Source organism: Salmo salar, chromosome ssa01 (assembly GCF_905237065.1).
Source record: "Salmo salar chromosome ssa01, Ssal_v3.1, whole genome shotgun sequence".
Taxonomy (NCBI): Eukaryota; Metazoa; Chordata; class Actinopteri; order Salmoniformes; family Salmonidae; genus Salmo; species Salmo salar.
The window spans coordinates 60,288,173-60,309,267 of NC_059442.1; the positions used below are offsets into that span (position 1 = coordinate 60,288,173).

A 21,095-nucleotide genomic window follows, 5' to 3' on the forward strand; every position below is an offset into this window, starting at 1 on the left:
ATGATAAAGGTTGAAATTATACTGTAAAGAACAAACGAGCCCTTTAATGCCAAGCTTGGTAATTATTTAATACACAAGAATAACTTTCTTAAACATTATATTACTGATTTAATGATAAAACAGTTATTCCTGCATTGTAGCAACAGTAAAAGCTACTTTAAATCTGGTTATAATTGATTGAGCAAAATCTCTTTCAAGCGCAATATGGAAATGACATACTTGAAAGGTTTATCAAACTGACCGGCTAGTTGTAACTCATCCATTTTACAATAGGCCTACCAATGCAGTACATTTTTGTGACACAGTAAATTGATAAGATACTGTTACAGTGGTGATAGTTAACGTTTAACCCTCTGGCTAGATACAGTACATGACTAAAACATTGGCTGTGGTTTTGAGACAATCATCATGCAGAACATAAAACACATTAGATCCTTTACCCCAAATGTTTTTGAGACATATTAAAGTACAGGGTCAAATGCAATAAATGTTCATATGACAAAGTTGAAAAATTGAAAGAAAATATTATTCACAAATAGGCTATTTGGCCTATTGTTATGTGCATTAATATATTGAATGATATCTGTTGAGATTTCAGCTTTCTTGATCAACGTTTTCCAGTCTGTTAACCCTTTCTCTATGTCACGGTATTCTCCGCTGCATCACAGTGTGAATTATCTGAGATCACAGAATTTGAGGTTGGTTAAAGACTTATTTTATGCCAGTCGAATGAAGTACTGCTAAATCAGGATTGTGATAACTTTTCTAGATTTTCAATGTGAATATGGGGCAGTAGAAATAATGTGAAAAGAAATGCAAAAAAACGAAAACTACTGTATGCTTCCAACATTCACACAGAATTTGATTAAAACCTAGCATTAGAAATGAGAGGAAGATAGACATATATTTCTAGCCATAGTGATTAGAAGTCTATGGTGTATTGATGCTTTTTTCCCCACTCTGTGTTGTTAATAACTTTTAGCTTGTCTGTTTACAGAAACCCCTCGTTATTCCCTCCTAGTAAATAAATCAACTCTAAATGATAAAGAAATAATTGTATCCCTTTGTTTGACTGTTGTGGCAGCGCTCTGTTCTATCACTGGGCATCTATGCTGATGATGAAGGTACAATTACGAATGAATTCCATCCAAATACAACCTTTCACTCGCTGTCCATTCACCTCTTTTATCAATATGATGGTAGGTTCTTGTACACATGCCAATATTCTGACTGACACACATATGATCTTATTCACTATGTGAGGCTGGTCACACTGTCTGGTGTTTTGGGGTCACATTTGATACATAATAAAGCTGCAGCCATCTTGACCACTAAGCACAGTGTTCAGGTCTCCCCCCGTCAGTCCACAGCCGTGCTGGAGCTTGCGCAGCAGGCTGGAGTCCTGATTGAGCCCATCACCCCGCCTCTCTTCTTCCTGCCGCCGGCGCCACTACTGCTCTTCCTGGAAGTGGCCGTATCCTGGCAGGAAAGGTTAGCAGCGCGACCAGCCGTCTCCTTGATCTGCAGCTCCAGGTGCTTTTGGATGGCCAGACCCAGCTCCTCAGGGTCCACAGACGCCCCGTACACCTCCCACGTCATCCCTTCCGCGTCCCACTTCACCTCCTTCACTGGGGACTTCTGGGATGTATCCGTCTCATTCCCGCTCTCGTTCCCATTCTCGTTCCTGTTCTTCTCCACCAGGCAGACCTGGGGGAACACATGGGCCAGGCGTGCCTCGTGGACCTGCCCAGTCTGCACCCCCACGTCCCTGAGCTCCCTGTGGGATGTCATAGTCCCTGTGTCCCTGCTGGCTCTATTGTTGCTGCTAGGACAGCTATACTCCTGCTGCTGCAGGGCTCCACTAGGGGGCAGAGTGTTGGCCCAGGAGCAGTTGAGGTTGCAATTGAGGTTGCAGCATTGCAGCAGGCGCTTGGCATCCAGTCCAGTCTCACTGACGGAGGACATGAGGCAAGGGAGGGAGATGAGGGTAGGCGCCGGGTGAGGTGGCAGCACCCTCTGGTCCCTGAACTCAGCTTCGGTACCTGGAAAGCATGGCAGCAGCTGGGCAGGGGTGAGGATGGGCTGGGGGTGGCAGTACGCAGCAAACGTGTCCTCCAACGTCCCGTGGTGGTGGACAAAAGCACAGTAGCAGATGGCCTCCTCACATGAATGTTGTTGTTGGGTCTCATCGCCGACCTCATTGGCTGTGTTAGAGGGGCCAGGGGTACCAACCCTGACACTCCCGGCCTGAGGCTGCTGTGTGGGGCTGCCTCCTCCACCATTTCCCCCTCTGCAGGTGGTGTTGACAGTGTTGCAGTTCTGGACCTGCATGGGCTGCTTGCAGGCAAACCTGGAGAAGGCCTGAGGATACAAGGGGCAGCTGGTCTCACTGCGTGGTGGGGGGGCAGGGACCTCCCTGAGCATGTGGAGGGTATCCGAGTGACTCCTCTGGACAGGCAGCCTGGACAGATCCAGTCCTCTCAGGTCTTTCTGTGATGATGATAAGGGGTAGGGCTGCTGGCTCTCTCCGAAGGCCGATAACACGTCCCCGCTAGCTTGGTGACCATGGCTGGTGATGCCCTCTTCGTGGTGATGGGCTGTGTATGATGACTCAGCCATACTGTGAGGGCGAACAGCAGTCCTGGGGTCTACATGGTCAGGTGTGTGTTGTTGGATGGTGTACTGGACAGCCTGAGTAGGCCCCTGGCTGTAATGTTTTCTGTCTCTGTGAGAGCATAGAGCTGTATGCTCACTGGAGCTCTTCCTGAGTTCCTCCTGCCTCAGGGGACCTGTCAGCCCGTCTGTGGAGCTCTGGGAGAGGGGTAGAAAGGGGTCGGTAAAGAGGGCAGAGTCAAGGGAAACACTGCCCTCTGGTGGGTATAACTCAGACACAGGACACTCACTCTCTGCCATGGGAAAGCCCTGGAACACAATGGAAACAGACAGAGCATCAACAATATGGCTCAGGGACATAAGCTCTTATTGTATGATAAGGAGAACTAACACAGTTTATGCATGAGGACGCCCTGATGAAACCAGTCATCTGGTACCATGCTAATTGCTTCGTTATGAGATGAGTCATCATCCTGCTGGGAGTAGTCTAGTGTAACGCCAGACTTGACAGCTAGAATTTCACAGTGTTTGTTATTTATTTTTTATAATTGAAGTTGAGTCTAGTCCCAAGTGTTTTCACAGTGTTAGTGTAGTTGTTTTGTTGATTTACAAAAGAGACACAGACACAACCATTTGGTCTCTGCAGCTTAAACATTAAGGCCTTGATTATCTCTTGTACACAGATTGTGGTGCCAGCCTAAACCAGAGGGTCATTGGTTTTGTCCACTACAGAAGGGGGCATGCCATGAGCAAACTGGTCAGGTATCCCTCACTCACAGTGGCAGAGATTAGGCCGTTCAGATTAGGTCTGGATCAGCCCCTCACTGATCCAGAAGATTACAAGAGAAACACAGGATTGTCTATGTCTTCTTTGAGAGCATTAGGGGGTGTCTTCAATGTAGGCTCTCTAAAGCTTTGGTAGTGGATGTGTTAACTTGTTACGTGGCGTGATGATACGATGTCGGCTAGAGTGCTGAACCTCAATCACATAACCTTTAACCTTGAAGTCAAATACCCTTATATTATATACACACAATACATAAATCATCATGTACCCTTCTATGGACTTTTGAAAAATGTGCATTTAATTGTCCATTGATGTCTTGTTATTCTACTTTCCATATGAGGCCTCTAGGGGCAGTTTAAAAAGCATCACCAATGAGTCTGCTCTACCCTTGGAGCCAAATGCCCCATGGTGGCTCTCCATCCCACCCCAGTCCCATGGTATACCTCCTCGTTATTTACATGTAGGGTCTCTGTGAGGGCCTCTACAGGCTGAATATGAATATTATAATGAATAATGAATATCTGTTACAGTCTTTTTGGGATAACATGCATGATAAAGACCATGTTGGTCTCTGTGAGGGGCTCTACAGGCTGAATATGAATATTATAATGAATAATGAATATCTGTTACAGTCTTTTTGGGATAACATGCATGATAAAGACCATGTTGGTCTCTCTGCATTACTTAGTGTATTTATTGAAGGAATCTGTGTTGACAGCTCACAAGCTGAATGTTTTCACAGTGAATTACAACATATGTAAATCATATTGTCTACAGACAAGACAAACCCATTCAATTCAATGTTTACAATGTTGACAGATAACAGCCAATGCTCAAGTCATTTAATCGTGTGCAATGAAGTCACTGGATGGCCTGGTGTCAGTGGGCAGTGTTAGCATGCCTTTCTTTAATACTGACTGACTAGTCGCATGTTCCTCACAGCTAACAAGCGGCTGTTGATAGGATGGCACGGAGTTGTCTTCCTCCTATAAATTGGCTACATCTAAGCTGGTTTGAAGCAAAGGTCACTTCTGACAATAGACAGAGCAGGCAGATGATATGCCATAAAGTGTAGGAACATGCGGCCAGTCAGTAAAAAAATAATGGCGTGCTAACACTTTGCCCACTGACACTAGAACAAAACAACTGATCTGTGGTAGTCTGAAAATAGAGATGTGAGAAGTCAAATGAATGAATTAGTGGCCTTTTTTCTTTTTACAATAATATTTCAGAATATACCTCCCCACACAACGCAACAAATGGATATTCTTTCTGCTATGCTATACACACATCCAAATAATAATAATGCCTCAACTATCTGAACTTTGTATGAGTTAGGGACAGATTGTGACTGACTGTATTGACTCACTCAAGGGCCTACATCAATCCCCCCACCCCACCCTACACACACACACACACACACACACACACACACACACACACACACACACACACACACACACACACACACACACACACACACACACACACACACACACACACACACACACACAGAGAGAGAGAGATTTAACCATTTCATCCTGAAAAGTCTCTGTTGTATCCCCTGCTTACCTTTCAGGAAGAATATGAGATCCGTGCCTTATGTTCCTTTTCTCTCCTCCTCCTCTCCCTCTCTTTTTCAATCACTCTGTGTCAGAGTCCAGTTATCCCCCAGGATCCCAGGAGAACCCCTGTTAGTCCAGGATGTTGGAAAGGAAAAGGAACGCGCTTCTCCTTCCCTCACATCCACAGGTGACCCCCCCCCTCTCTCGCCACGCACCATCCACAGCGCCCTCCCTTCCCTCTAGTCTCCTCCTCTTCCTTCTCCCTCCCTCCTGGCTGTGAACAAGATGGAGGAAACCTTGAGATAATCCTCTCTTTCATCTGATTACAAATGAGAGGCTGCGAATCTTTAAATCCCTTTCCAGGAGACAGGGGTAGTGTGTGTGCGAATGTGTGTGTGTCTATATGTGTGTGTGTGTGTGTGTGTGTGTGTATGTGTGACGTTGTTAGAGATGGGTGGTGGTGGTTGTTTGGCTTTGTGTGTGGTTTACAGGGCGGTGGTAGATAGGGCTAGGGGATTGGATGGAGAGAGGGGGAGGGGGAATGATAATGAGGAGATGCACAGATAGTCAGGCAGACAGCGTCATTGTCATTCCATCCACCTGGGAGAAATAAAAGAGACAGAAAAATGCATGAATGGGTGTTATCGAATAGAAGGTTTCACGGCGAAAAAACAGCCGCCCCTCACACAGACAGTCAGTCTCTGTCTCTCTCGCATCCTCTTCTCTCTCTCTCTCTCTCTCTCTCTCTCTCTCTCTCTCTCTCTCCCACTCATCCTCCTCTCTCTGTCTCTCTCACACACACACACATATGCACACACCCACGCACACAGACATTGTTTTGACTCCTACCTCACCTACTCCCTTACACACTCCCCATCACTCTCGCCCACTCTCCATCACTCTGTCCCTGTTGCTATGGAAACTGCAATACTCAATGGGACTCTGATGAATGTTCATTTTCTATGTTGCTGTGAGGCGACAGACAGCAAAAACATGTCAGCCGGGAAACGACAGTGCTCATGGTTGTCAAGTAACAAGAAAACAATGTGATTTGATGTACATTTTTTTGTGCATGGATGTCACATGCCATGGTATGTCTGTGTTTTGCATGACAATTAATTAAAAAGCAGGAATGTCATTTGCTTGAGAAGTCACATTAAGATGGGAAGTAATGGGAGTATAAAACAGTATTTCTTGTAGTTCATACGGCTATGGGTAGAAGTTGCCCTTAAGCACAGATCTAGGATCAGCTTACCCTTCCCAAATCAAACATTAACCATTAGGGGGAACAATGAAAAACTGACCTTAGATTATTATCTAGGGTCAATTTACTGTATCCTGCTTTGCTAACATGCTAGTCAGACAAACCTGGCCAATTTACAGATGTGTGAGTGAAAGTCTGTTGGCTGTACAAGAGGAGGGTAAAGATCGGGGGATGGGGACCTACAGTAAAGGACCACTCCTCACCGCAGTAACAGGTGGAAAATAAATACAGACGGGGTTTGAGTGTAAGACAGAAAATGTGTGATCAAACAAAAGGCAGTCATAACAAAGCCTGTCAGACATATCACATTTCCTTGTTTGGGTTATTGTAATTGTACATCTGTAGAAGCTCAAATGGAAGAATGATATGTATCTGGCAGAAGGAACACAAGTATCCTTGGTAATTAGCGGTGCTTAGTGCATGCTGCTGAGATGAAAATATAGTTTTTTTGCATTGTTAACTGAGGTGAGGGGAGGGGTTGTGTGTGATTGAATGGGCTACACTTGTGTGTCGGTATTTCAAGTACAGGGGCTGGGATTGTTGTAGTAGAAGTTCTGTGGGGAGGGAAGGGAGGTAGAGTTAGAATTAGGAGCAAAGTCTCATTACGGCAGACTGAACATCTGGAGGAGGGCAGTACCAGGGGATTAAGGTTAGATTTCAAAGAGAGAGTCAGCGAGGGATGGAGGATTGTGGAAGATCCTGCTGGCCAACAATGTCAGGGTGGGCTCCTGTACCAATTACAGTAACAGTTTTAGGACTTAAATAGTATCAGGGGTAAGGAGAGAGATTGAGACAAATTTCATTCATCAGTGAGTTTCTCCAGCTGGCAAACCATATTGTTGCAGACTGAAATTAAATGAGATCCACTATCATACAACCCTGATAGTATCTCAGCAACAGCAATGCCCTAGCATGGCCGTGATATCTTTCCCGGAATTGTTAGAGACAGGAAAGCCTTAGCTGCATGCATTCAGATATAATTCAGATATAAAATGGCTGACACACCCGGCTCACTGAATAGATCCCCTACTACTCCCTGCACACACAAACAACTCTCTAATTCTTTGTGCAAACTATCCATGACCATTTGAATAAGCATTACAAAAACACCTTTTATCAGCAGTTCCAGTTAGCACATAACATTCTCAGAACCATGTGTTATTTTGCATACAACCTTCCCACAACTTTCTGGGAATGGTGAAGGATAGTTGCTTGGCTTTGATACAGTCTCAGCGCATTTAAGGAACTTGACAACAAAAACATTATTTTCTTGGTATTACAAAAAGACACATTGCTTTCCTTACCCTGTAAGCAGTCTATGGACAAGGTATGACAGCAATCCATGCTTTGGTTTAGTTTCCCTGGCACTGTTTCTACATGTTTATGTTTTAACATGCGTGGCATAAATCCTTTTCAAGTCATGGGACCGATATAAGCATTTTTCGTGCTTCATGTCCAAATCATCCAAAAGTATCAAAAATTGATTGTGAAGTTCAACAAAGTCACCTATAGATGTTTTGAGAATTGCGTGAAAAATGCTAATATCAGTGCCATTACTTGAATGGGATTTGGCCACAAATGCTAAAACATTAGCATGTGGAAACAGTGCCATGGAAACTAAACCAAAGCATCGATTGCTGTCATACCTTGTACATAGACTGCTTACAGGGTAAGGAAACCAATATGTCATTTTGTAATTTGGGTGAACTATCCCTTTAAGAAAACATTCCATAAAAAACAGAAGAAAACTTTTGTAACATTCAGAGAAAGTTCTAAGAATGTTATTTAAAAACATACATTCCTTTCTCAGAACATTAAGAAAACTTTCCATAAAAACCACAAGAAAACTTAAGTAACGTTCAGACTACGTTTAAAGAATGTTATTTAAAAACATGAATTCCATTCTCAGCATCAGCGAAACTCTCTATCTTGTTGAAGTGTTTTTGCCGTGCCCATTAATTGGTCACAATTGATCTTAATGAGTGCCTTTTCCCTTTGAAATGGGGTCTATTTGAATAGATTAAAATGAACTGCTTTGTATGTGTAAAAAAATATTGCATGCTAGCTCCATTCTGGTGGCGCAGTGGACTAATTCCATGGATGGAGAATAGATTATTATAGGTTTGAATTTCATTGATGCCATCTCACAATAAAAATACATGTGTTTGCATGATTAATGCCTATGGAAATTCATTTCCATGTGTCCTATCTGTGCTTGGAGTTCAAAAAAATTAATCCAAAATAAGCTAGCAGTGATATTAAAAGTCTTATTTTAACATTCAGTGAAATGTTTAAAGAAATTATTCAAAAACCTCAAAATAACCTATAATTTACATTCTCAGAGCATTAATAAAACCTACCAGGAAAACTTTAAAGGAACCAGAATAAAACATTCTTAGAACCTCTCTGCAACCTAAAAATAAATGTTCCCAGAACAGGCTAAATGTTCATTTCTGTTCTGAGAATGTTTAAAAAATGTTCAGTTTTACCGGTCAGAAAACGCATGGCTTCATTCCAACAACGAATGTGAAACCAAAAACAAACGTTCCCTCAACTTCCAAGGAACCAAATGTGCTAGCTGGGATGGCAATGTATAAATAAACATTGGAGCAGGCATTGATATCCTGTCAATACTGTATTTGAGTATGCTCCAACAAAGACCGTCATAGATAAAGATACACCATCTCCTCAGAGTTCCATTGGGCTGAAGCAAACACATAGGAGGTGCAGTAGCAGTAAAACATCTATGGTTTGAGAAACTACTGGACAGTTAACATAGTAAGACTAGAAACTTCATAGCACAATTCAAGCGTCAACTATAGGCTAAACCTTTTCTCTTGAAAAGAGAAAACTACTAGTGTGATACTAGCACCATCACATATCTGTGCCTTGAATCTCTGACATTATCCATCACAATAAGTAATTCTCCTGGGTCAAGTTTCATGTTACATTTTGTATATTCAGTCAAACTGTTTTCCCCTTGGGGGACAGATTCATCTGCAGACCTGACCTGCACTCTATGACCCAGCAGTTGTCACCTAAGGGCTCACAGTCACCTTCTCAGGACACTGACTCAGCCGCACCCACACAAGTGTATGATGAGACTGTGACATAGGCTACTCACATGCCTACACCGGAGTCAACGCCACAGTCTAGAGATATTGTTGCAGGTTGGCCGCCGTTACCCTACAAGAGATAGGCGGGCACCAAGACGCTTGGACTTGTACATAATTGTTGTTCATAATGTGGACAATTTAAGTAGGTGGGGAGGAGATGTGGTGTATTGGGGTTGTCCCATCAGAGCATCATGGGAGTTGGATGTTGGTAGATGATCACGTTCTAGATAAATGGTTGAACTAATTCCTGTCTCATCATTTAATCGTTATAAAGACGTGGTTATGAAACCCACAAGACATAACAAAAGATTGGCGACAAGTAAGTCTGAACCTACAGGAACTATTTTATCTGGAAGAAGTCGGTTTTTACAAGTTTAAAAATGTTATATCCCGTGGTACAGTCTAAGTTAATGTTAGCAGAGTGTATTACTAGCAGAGGCAAATGCAGAGTCTAGCTAGCTAAGAGAGAGTGTTAGCATTGTCATGCATGGAAGAAAAGGATTTGAGATGGATGAAAATCAGGAAAACAACGTCATTAAAAGGGAGGAATATACCCAGCTAGTAATGACAAGTCGGCCCAGAAGCGACCCTCTTCCTAGGGGCCTGAACTGATTGAATTGGAATTGGTGTTGGACTCGGCACTCAGTACACCTGGTGACCATGTCAGCAGGCATGCACCTGGCCCGCCACAGGGGTTGCTACAGCGCGATGGGACAAGGACATCCCGGCCTGCCAAACCTAAGCGTCGCCTCATGGGTCTCCCGGTTGCGGCTTACACGGGTATCAAGCCAGCATCTGTAGCAACGCAGTTTGCACAGCCTTAGACCGCTGCGCCACTCGGGATGCCCCATCCAAGTTTTTAGTGCTTATCAATTGCCTTGCACAAAGTATCAAAATACTAAAATACTACTTAAACAGGACTCTTAAATAATTTAATTTAAATGTAAAAAAAAAGGTTGATCACAGAAACAATGAGAAAACATGGAAAAATAAATAATGAAATGATTGAGTCTCACAACTCAATCGCTGGTTGAAAACTGTTTTCTGCCCCTCTCAAAAGATAGAATTTGTAGATAATTGGCCCTCTTTCTGGGACTCACCCACAAACAGGACCAAGCCTGGCCTGTTGAGGAGTGATGGACTCCATCCTAGCTGGAGGGGTGCTCTCATCTTATCTACGAACATAGACAGGGCTCTAACTCCCCTAGCTCCACAATGAAATAGGGTGCAGGCCAGGCAGCAGGCTGTTAGCCAGCCTGCCAGCTTAGTGGAGTCTGCCACTAGCACAGTCAGTGTAGTCAGCTCAGCTATCCCCATTGAGATTGTGTCTGTGCCTCGACCTAGGTTGGGCAAAACTAAACATGGCGGTGTTCGCTTTAGAAATCTCACTAGAATAAAGACCTCCTCCATTCCTGCCATTATTGAAAGAGATCGTGATACCTCACATCTCAAAATAGGGCTACTTAATGTTAGATCCCTCACTTCAAATCAGTTATAGTCAATGAACTAATCACTGATCATAATCTTGATGTGATTGGCCTGACTGAAACATGGCTTAAGCATGATGAATTTACTGTGTTAAATGATGCCTCACCTCCTGGTTACACTAGTGACCATATCCCCCGTGCATCCCGCAAAGGCGGAGGTGTTGCTAACATTTACGATAGCAAATTTCAATTTACAAAAAAAGAAAAACTACGTTTTCGTCTTTTGAGCTTCTAGTCATGAAATCTATGCAGCCTACTCAATCACTTTTTATAGCTACTGTTTACAGGCCTCCTGGGCCATATACAGCATCCCTCACTGAGTTCCCTCAATTCCTATCGGACATTGTAGTCATAGCAGATAATATTCCATTTTTTGGTGACTTTAATAATCACATGGAAAAGTCCACAGACCCACTCCAAAAGGCTTTCGGAGCCATCATCGACTCAGTGGGTTTTGTCCAACATGTCTCTGGATCTACTCACTGCCACAGTCATACTCTGGACCTAGTTTTGTCCCGTGGAATAAATGTTGTGGATCTTAATGTTTTTCCCCATAATCCTGAACTATCGTACCAACATTTTATTACGTTTGCAATCGCAACAAATAATCTGCTCAGATCCCAACCAAGGAGCATCAAAAGTCGTGCTATAAATTCTCAGACAACCCAAAGATTCCTTGATGCCCTTCCAGACTCCCTCTGCCTACCCAAGGACATCAGAGGACAAAAATCAGTTAACCACCTGAGGAACTCAATTTAACCTTGCGCAATACCCTAGATGCAGTTGCACCCCTAAAAACTAAAAACATTTGTCATAAGAAACTAGCTCCCTGGTATACAGAAAATACACGAGCTCTGAAGCAAGCTTCCAGAAAATTGGAACGGAAATGGTGTCACACCAAACTGGAAGTCTTCCGACTAGCTTGGAAAGACAGTACCGTGCAGTATCGAAGAGCCCTCACTGCTGCTCGATCATCCTATTTTTCCAACTTAATTGAGGAAAATAAGAACAATCCGAAATGTATTTTTGATACTGTCGCAAAGCTAACTAAAAAGCAGCATTCCCCAAGAGAGGATGGCTTTCACTTCAGCAGTAATGAATTCATGAACTTCTTTGAGGAAAAGATCATGATCATTAGAAAGCAAATTACGGATTCCTCTTTAAATCTGCGTATTCCTCCAAAGCTCCGTTGTCCTGAGTCTGCACAACTCTGCCAGGACCTAGGATCAAGGGAGACACTAAAGTGTTTTAGTACTATATCTCTTGACACAATGATGAAAATAATCATGGCCTCTAAACCTTCAAGCTGCATACTGGACCCTATTCCAACTAAACTACTGAAATAACTGCTTCCTGTGCTTGGCCCTCCTATGATGAACATAATAAACGGCTCTCTATCCATCGGATGTGTACCAAACTCACTAAAAGTGGCAGTAATAAAGCCTCTCTTGAAAAAGCCAAATCTTGACCCAGAAAATATAAAAAACTATCGGCCTATATCGAATCTTCCATTCCTCTCAAAAATGTTAGAAAAACTGTTGTGCTGCAACTCACTGCCTTCCTAAAGACAAACAATGTATACGAAACGCTTCAGTCTGGTTTAGACCCCATCATAGCACTGAGACTGCACTTGTGAAGGTGGTAAATGACCTTTTAATGGCATCAAACCGAGGCTCTGCATCTGTCCTCGTGCTCCTAGATCTTAGTGCTGCTTTTGATACCATCGATCACCACATTCTTTTGGAGAGATTGGAAACCCAAATTGGTCTACACGGACAAGTTCTGGCCTGGTTTAGATCTTATCTGTTGGAAAGATATCAGTTTGTCTCTGTGAATGGTTTGTCCTCTGACAAATCAACTGTAAATTTCGGTGTTCCTCAAGGTTCCGTTTTAGGACCACTATTGTTTTCACTATATATTTTACCTCTTGGGGATGTCATTCGAAAACATAATGTTAAATTTCACTGCTATGCGGATGACACACGGCTGTACATTTCAATGAAACATGGCGAATGCCCCAAAATTGCACTCGCTAGAAGCCTGTGTTTCAGACATAAGGAAGTGGATGGCTGCAAATGTTCTACTTTTAAACTCGGACAAAACAGAGATGCTTGTTCTAGGTCCCAAGAAACAAAGAGATCTTCTGTTGAATCTGACAATTAATCTTGATGGTTGTACAATCGTCTCAAATAAAACTGTGAAGGACCTCGGCGTTACTCTGGACCCTGATCTCTCTTTTGAAGAACATATGAAGACTGTTTCAAGGACAGCTTTTATCCATCTACGTAACATTGCAAAAATCAGAAACTTTCTGTCCAAAAATGATGCAGAAAAATTAATCCATGCTTTTGTTACTTCTAGGTTGGACTACTGCAATGCTCTACTTTCCAGCTACCCGGATAAAGCACTAAATAAACTTCAGTTAGTGCTAACCAAAAAATGTGATCATATTACTCTAGTGCTAGCCTCCCTACACTGGCTTCCTGTTAAGGCAAGGGCTGATTTCAAGGTTTTACTGCTAACCTACAAAGCATTACATGGGCTTGGTCCTACCTATCTTTCCGATTTGGTCCTGCCGTACATACCTACATGTACGCTACAGTTACAAGACGCAGGCCTCCTAATTGTCCCTAGAATTTCTAAGCAAACAGCTGGAGGTAGTTCTTTCTCCTATAGAGCTCCATTTTTATGGAATGGTCTGCCTACCCATGTGAGAGACACAGACACAGACTCGGTCTCAACCTTTAAGTCTTTACTGAAGACTAATTTCTTCAGTAGGTCCTATGATTGAGTGTAGTCTGGCCCAGGAGTGTGAAGGTGAACGGAAAGGCTCTGGAGCAACGAACCGCCCTTGCTGTCTCTGCCTGGCCGGTTCCCCTCTCTCCACTGGGATTCTCTGCCTCTATCCCTATTACAGGGGCTAAGTCACTGGCTTACTTGGTGTTCTTCCATGCCGTCCCTAGGAGGGGTGTGTCACTTGAGTGGGTTGAGTCACTGACGTGGTCTTCCTGTCTGGGTTGGCACCCCCCCTTGGGTTATGCCGTGGCGGAGATCTTTGTGGGCTATACTCGGCCTTGTCTCAGGATGGTAAGTTGGTGGTTGAAGATATCCCTCTAGTGGTGTGGGGGCTGTGCTTTGGCAAAGTGGGTGGGGTTATATCCTGTCTGTTTGGCCCTGTACGGGGGTATCATCGGATGGGGCCACAGTGTCTCCTGACCCCTCCTGTCTCAGCCTCCAGTATTTATGCTGCAGTAGTTTATGTGTCGGGGGGCTAGGGTCAGTCTGTTATATCTGGAGTATTTCTCCTGTCTTATCCGGTGTCCTGTGTGAATTTAAGTATGCTCTCTCTAATTGTCTCTTTCTTTCTTTCTCTCTCTCGGAGGACCTGAGCCCTAGGACCATGCCTCAGGACTACCTGGCATGATGACTCCTTGCTGTCCCCAGTCCACCTGGCCGTGCTGCTGCTCCAGTTTCAACTGTTCTGCCTGCGGCTATGGAACCTTGACCTGTTCACTGGATGCGCTACCTGTCCCAGACCTGCTGTTTTCAACTCTCTAGAGACAGCAGGAGCGGTAGAGATTCTCTCAATGATCGGCTATGAAAAGCCAACTGACATTTACTCTTGAGGTGCTGACTTGTTGCACCCTCGACAACTACTGTGATTATTATTATTTGACCATGCTGGTCATTTATGAACATTTAAACATCTTGGCCATGTTCTGTTATAATCTCCACCCGGCACAGCTAGAAGAGGACTGGCCAACCCTCATAGCCTGGTTCCCCTCTAGGTTTCTTCCTAGGTTTTGGCCTTTCTAGGGAGTCTTTCCTAGCCACCGTGCTTCTACACCTGCATTACTTGCTGTTTGGGGTTTTAGGCTGGGTTTCTGTACAGCACTTTGAGATATCAGCTGATGTAAGAAGGGCTATATAAATACATTTGATTTGATTTAATTATATAAAGCAGCCCGTGTAATCATCTGCCAAAGAGTAGCCATAATTGGCCCAAGCCACAAGTAATACATTTGGGCCAGATAACTCACACCGGAAACGGCCGAGCCCCAAGTAGTACATTTGGGCCAGATAACTCACACCGGATTCGGTCCAAGTGCAATCCCCGCATCCTAGCAATAAGTGATACTGCCAAAGGAGGCCCAGACTCGTGCCACATGACGTCGGCCGAGTGCCCCGACTCTCAGATGAGTGCCCCGACTCTCAGACGGAATCGGCCCAAATCCACTGTGCTAGCTGGGTACAGTGAAGGAAAGGACATTTATTCAACTAATAAAAAAAAAACTGCTAAATGAATGAAATTGAGGATGAAACGTCAGTGAGTGAAGATCACGTGACTGAGGGAAATATTGCCTTGGTTAAGGACAATATTGAAGTGACCCATTGCCCACACACTGGTTGAATCAATGTTGTTTTCACATCATTTCAATGAAATTACGTTACACCAACATGGAACAAAGTGACAATCAGGAGCCTATTGAGAAACAAAAAATGAATGGAATTGTTGGAAACATTGGACCATTTGATGAAAGTATGGAGCAGTGGAGCGCATATACAGAACAGTTTTAATATTTTGTTTTTGCAAATTATATTAATGAGCACAAACTGAAAAGCTGTCACTCTATGTTGTGAAAGAAGACTATCCATCACTACTGGGATGTTCGTGGTTGGAGTAGATCACACTGGACTAGCCATCAGTGTCTACAATGACACATGGAAACACAAGCCTACCCTCTATCTTAAAAACCTCGTACCTTTTAAAAAAAATGTTTTGCCTAAAATGACATACCCAAATCTAACTGCCTGTAGCTCAGGACCTGAAGCAACGATATGCATATTCTTGATACCATTTGAAAGAAAACATTTTGAAGTTTGTGGAAATATGAAATGAATGTAGGAGAATATAACACATTAGATATGGTAAAAGATAATACAACAACAACAAAAAAACATGCGTTTATTTGTTTTACTTTTTTATCATTTTGAAATGCAAGAGAAAGGCCATACTTTCAGATAGGAGTCTAGGTGTAATTTAGAGTTTGGCCACCAGATGTCAGCAGTGTGTGTGCAAAGTTTCAAACTGATCCTGTGAAGAATTACGTTACTGCACAATATTTTGTATCAAGTCTGCCAGGAGTTTGCCCAAATGTGCCGAATTGGTCAATTGATACATTTTCAAGTACATAACTATAGAGAACATACAAAAATGCTATGTAATAGCTACTGCTAATTGGACACTGCAGTTAGATTAACAAGAATTTAAGCTTTCAGCCAATATAAGACATGTCTATGTCCCGGAAAGTTGGTTATTGTATACAACGTAATTCGAGTCACATTAGCGCACGTTAGCAACAACCACCTCAGTTTAGGGATACCCATCCTGTAGAGGTTAAAGAAATATGGAGAAATCTTTCATGGAGAGCTGGGTAACATTAAAGACATTACAGTGAAGCTATTATGTCAGACAGCAAACCAATGTTTCTGAAAGCACAGCCCGTACCTTATGCTTTCAAACCAAAAGTCGAGGCTGACTTGGACGCTTTAGTAAAAACAAAGTACTGTCAGCGTGAGTGAATGGGCAACACCCATCATACCAGTCCTTAAGAAGGATGGTGGAATCAGGATATGTGGAGACTTTAAAGTCACAGTTAACCCTGTGTGGTCCACTGAGCAGTATCCACTACCACACATAGACAACCTTTTTGAGGGTTTAGCTGGCAATCAAAAGTAAAGCAAAATTGACCTCTGCCAAGCCTGCTTGCAGATGCACGTGTATGAAAAGTCAAAGGACACAAAAGGGGCCTTTCAGGTACTGTCGACTACCGTTTCGATTCACAAGTGCGCCAGCGCTGTTCCAGAGGGCGATGTTCCAGATCTTGAGTGGATTGCCAGGAGTACAATGCTACTTGGATGACATCCTCTTTACTGAAAAGGACGAAGAGGACCATCTCCAGAACTTGGATGCGACCTTACAGAGATTAAAAGATTATGGACTGCAAGTTCGTAAGGACAAATGTCAATCATCGGTTGAATACCTCGGTCACGTCATCGATGCAACGGTCCTTCACAAGGCTCAATCCAAGGTCAACGCTATCTTGGACGCCCCAGCTCCTCAGAGCGTCAGCCAACTGCGTTCTTTCCTGGGGTTACTGAATAGACGCTTTATTCCGAGCTTAGCAACGAAGCTGAAACCGCTGCATCAGTTTCTTTGTCAGGACAAAACATGGAAATGGACAGAACAATGCTGACGAGCATCTTTGGACCGGATACTGGAATTCTGTCACTTTCTGCAAGCAGAATGCAAAGGTGGGCTTTTTGTTGTCAGCACAAACCTACAACATCAAGTACTGCAAGTTTGAACTGCAACGCAGATGGACTTTCCAGGTTACCACTGACTGTGGTTTAACCAGAGTCATACCAAGTTGACATCTACTTCAGACAAGTGGAAAATCAGTGTAGAGAAATGTGTTATCTTAAGTGATGGACATTATCATTAAAGGCAAACGAGATGCCCCCGAAACTGAAATCTTACCTATCCAAGAGAACTGAGCTGTCAGTACAGTTCAATTGTCTGCTGTGGGGGAGGAGAGTTATCATTCTGCCTTCACTGAGGAAACCACCCAGCTAGTACATTTGTGTCACGAGAATTTTCAATCCCAATGATAATAACTAACAGTCAATAAGCTTTGACTAATCCCCAAGGTTTGTAAGACACTGGGTTAATAATAATTATGCAAATACTCAGCTTATGCAAAAGGTTCATACAGTTTATTCAACAGAACGTTCTGAAGTCCATAATACAGAGACATTCATTTTATAACTTGCTTCTTCCTTACGCACATACATACACACAAACAGTAGGTGGGATGTATCCCTCCCCAGAGTTCTCACCACTGTTTATCACTACCCAGCACTGTCCGTTCCATTCCCCAGAGATTAGAGGAACCTTGAGAAGTACTCCTTGTCCTATCATAAGTTTAGGTTCTAGCCAGGTCGAGCCAAACACAGTCTTCATTGTTCTCGGTATTCTCTTAGGCACACACATACACACATACATTTCTCTTCCTCACGGGTCTCTACTAAACCTTATGGGACTTACGTTTAGTACTTTAATTATTACAGTTTATTCATTATACATGCTACATAAACTACTAATTACTAATTAGTTACGTTTCAGGGTGGGATTCTTTAATCATTACCTTTAAACATATAATTCCCTTATCAATTTGGTTCCTTGGAAGTTGTGGGAACATACATTTTTGGTTTCCCATTAGTTCTGGGAAGGAAGCCATACGTTTCCTGACTGGTAAAACTGAAAGTTTTTTAAATGTTCTGAGAACAGAAGTGAACATTTAGCCTGTTCTGGAAACATTTATTTTTAGGTTGCAGGGAGGTTCTGAGAATGTTTTACTCTGGTTCCTTGAAAGTTTCCTGGGAAGCTTTATTAACGCTCTGAGAACGGAAATGATAGGTTATTTAATAATTTATATAAAAAAATATATTTCTTAAAAAATGTACCTGAATGTTTCAATAAGACTTTTAATACCCTGCTAGCTTATTTTGGGATAACCTTTTGGAACTCTTTTTTTATGCATACAAAGCTGTTCACTTTAGTCTATTCAAACAGACCCCATTTCAAAGGAAACAAGCACTCATTAAGATCAGGTGTGTCCCACACACCTGAACACACTTAACAAGATATAGGATAGAGAGTTTTGTTGATGCTGAGAACTGAATGTTCTCTGAACATTACTAAAGTTTTCTGGTGTTTTTTCTGGAAAGTTTTCTTAACATTCTCAGAACAATTTGAGAACATGACTTGAAATAGAACCATGAGGACACCTGTAGGAAACGTTATGCTGAAGTACTTAAATTCCCACAGAAGAACGTTGTTTCGTAATGTTCTCTGAACCAGTCTGAGAACGTTCCTAGAACATTACCAAAATTGAAATGAAACGTAACCATGTTTTAGGAAACGTTCTGTTAAAGTAATGAAGTACTAAGAAAATTATGTTTTTTTGTCAAGCTCCTTAAATGTGCTGAGAATGTTCCAAAGCCAAACAATTATCCTGCATCATTCCCAGAAAGTTGTGGGAAGGGTGTATGCAAAATAACCATAGGAAAACCATGCTTTTGCCAAACTGTGGACCTGATGAGTCGCCAATGAGTTGGAGTGGCCATCTGAACCGATCTGAACCGGCTGATAGCAATTGGCCAGAGGTTGCCATCCTGAGGTCTACTACTGCAAAGAAGTCCATTGAGAATATTGGAGAAGTGTTTAGTCGGTTCAGATCGCCACTCCAACTCATTGGCGACAACGGACCACAGCTAGTGTTTCAAGAAATGGCTAAGTTCCTACAGGTGAATGGCCTACAACTCATCAGGTCCACACCATATCATCCACCAACCAACGAGCTGGCGGAGAGGTTCGTACAGACCATGAAACATCTCAGGGTCAAGGGACACTGCACCAACGCTAGAACAGCTTCCTGCTATCCTACAGGAACATGCCTCATGCAACCACCAGGGCTTTGCCTGCATCGCTACTCATGAAGAGAGAGCTACATACAAGTTTTGACCTACTCAAACATCCAAACTCAAAGGAGACAGTCCTACGTCAACAGGAGAGTCAAGTCAAATGTTGTGAACTGAGAGCAAAGGACAGAGCTTTCAACCCTGGAGAAACTGCTATGCTAGGAACTACCTCAACGGACCAAAGTGGGTTCCTGCTACAGTCATTGCTCAGACTGGTCCTGTGTCCTACACTATCCAGACTGCAGAGGACGTAATCTGGAAAAGCCACACAGATCAGTTACTGTTGAGAAAAGCAACACTGACAGAACCACAAGTCGTGAGTGGTCCAGAACTGTTACTGGATGACACCCGGACCCAGCAGTTGTCACCTAGGGGTTTAAAGTCACCTTCTCAGGACTGTTGTTCATAGCGGGGACAATTAAAGTAGGTCGGGAGGAGATGTGGTGTATTGGGGTTGTGCCACAGAGCATCATGGGAGTTGGATGTTGTCATATTGTAGATAAATGGTTGATCTAATTCTTGTCTCCCGGGAAACCCACAAGACAAAACACTAATGCCCATGCTTATGTCCACGACAGCAAACAAAATGAAAGTGCCACATACGCTGCATTTGAGCCCCTGTGCTGTGTACATATAGGACATTCGTACGTGTGCATAAAGGAACAGGACCATATGGTAATGGTACATACAACACAGCAAAACTTTTGACCTATTGGACACTCTTTGAAACGCTTATCTGCATACAAACCCGTAACAATCTTATATAACCACCTGTCACCGACTGAATTAAGTTATAATACAAAGCCATGCATGTATGTGGTAATTGGAAGGATTGGAAGGCATTATAACTTGTCCTGTCCAATTTAATGTCTTGTATTACCTTCATAAAGGGTCTGGTCTGTGTTGTTCCAGTGCTCCTCTCTAGTTTCTTTGTTCTGTTGCTTTAGCTACCTCAGCGTTAGCCACAACACCCCTCTCTGGCTGTGGAGCTCACACCTGTTCCTGTGAAAACTGTGGATTCGGTGTAACGCGTATCGGCAGTTCCAAAGTGCACTATTATTCATTCGCAGGGGCTTTTTAGAGCTCAGTTCCTTTTTTCTAGCCCTGCAAACACGCCTACTCACACAAATCTGAGACACACCTACTCTACATATTCAGTTTCACACTCAGGCTCACACCTTGACCTAGAATACATCCCAAGCCAATTTGTTTCTCCTATTCTGGCTTCACAGTTCACAGTCGCTGATAGAAGAATCTGCCTAGTATGCATAATTATCATCTGATGGCTTTCTATGATTTATGCAAAGCACTGTTTCATTTTGAAACCTAAGAGAACATTATGAGCTGAAATAAAGGAACTCATATCAAAAACTGGAACAAAATATTTTAATGTAAGACACAGTTTGCAGAATCTACAAAGTGTGACTCCTCATCAACCATATATACTGGATGTGTTGTTATTGGGTTGCTTAGTCACACTTTATCCACACCCTTCACATTGACAGGAGAAGTTTTCAAAGCTTTAGGATCGTTATTTATCAGATGCCACAGCCTGTAATCCACAGAGGTCAAAGGGCGAGGGTCAACCACCACCAATCGAAATTGAGATTATGGCGATGGAGCTACAGTGCCTTTAGAAAGTATTCATACCCCTTGACTTATTTCACATTTTGTTGTGAATGGATTAAGGGCTTTTAAGTAAGCATTTCAAGGTAATGT

The 21,095-nt window shown here is 42.9% G+C and overlaps 1 protein-coding gene across 4 annotated transcripts; it reads right to left on the bottom strand.

The window, feature by feature from the left end:
* Positions 1–42: 42 nt before the first annotated feature.
* Positions 43–20,526, bottom strand: LOC106606765 (GRIN2-like protein). 4 transcript variants are annotated; one of them, XM_014203127.2, is made up of 4 exons: positions 20,257–20,526; positions 4,973–5,565; positions 2,904–2,922; positions 43–2,811 (listed from the first exon to the last, which is right to left on the bottom strand). In XM_014203127.2, the coding sequence occupies exon 4, from the start codon at positions 2,617–2,619 to the stop codon at positions 1,360–1,362; it is 1,260 nt and encodes a 419-aa protein (XP_014058602.2). In that variant the 5' UTR covers positions 2,620–2,811; positions 2,904–2,922; positions 4,973–5,565; positions 20,257–20,526; the 3' UTR covers positions 43–1,359. The 4 variants fall into 4 exon arrangements, with proteins under 4 accessions (XP_014058602.2, XP_045576660.1, XP_045576658.1 ...); XM_045720704.1 differs by lacking the exon at positions 2,904–2,922; XM_045720702.1 differs by having other exon boundaries at positions 43–2,922.
* Positions 20,527–21,095: the final 569 nt, after the last annotated feature.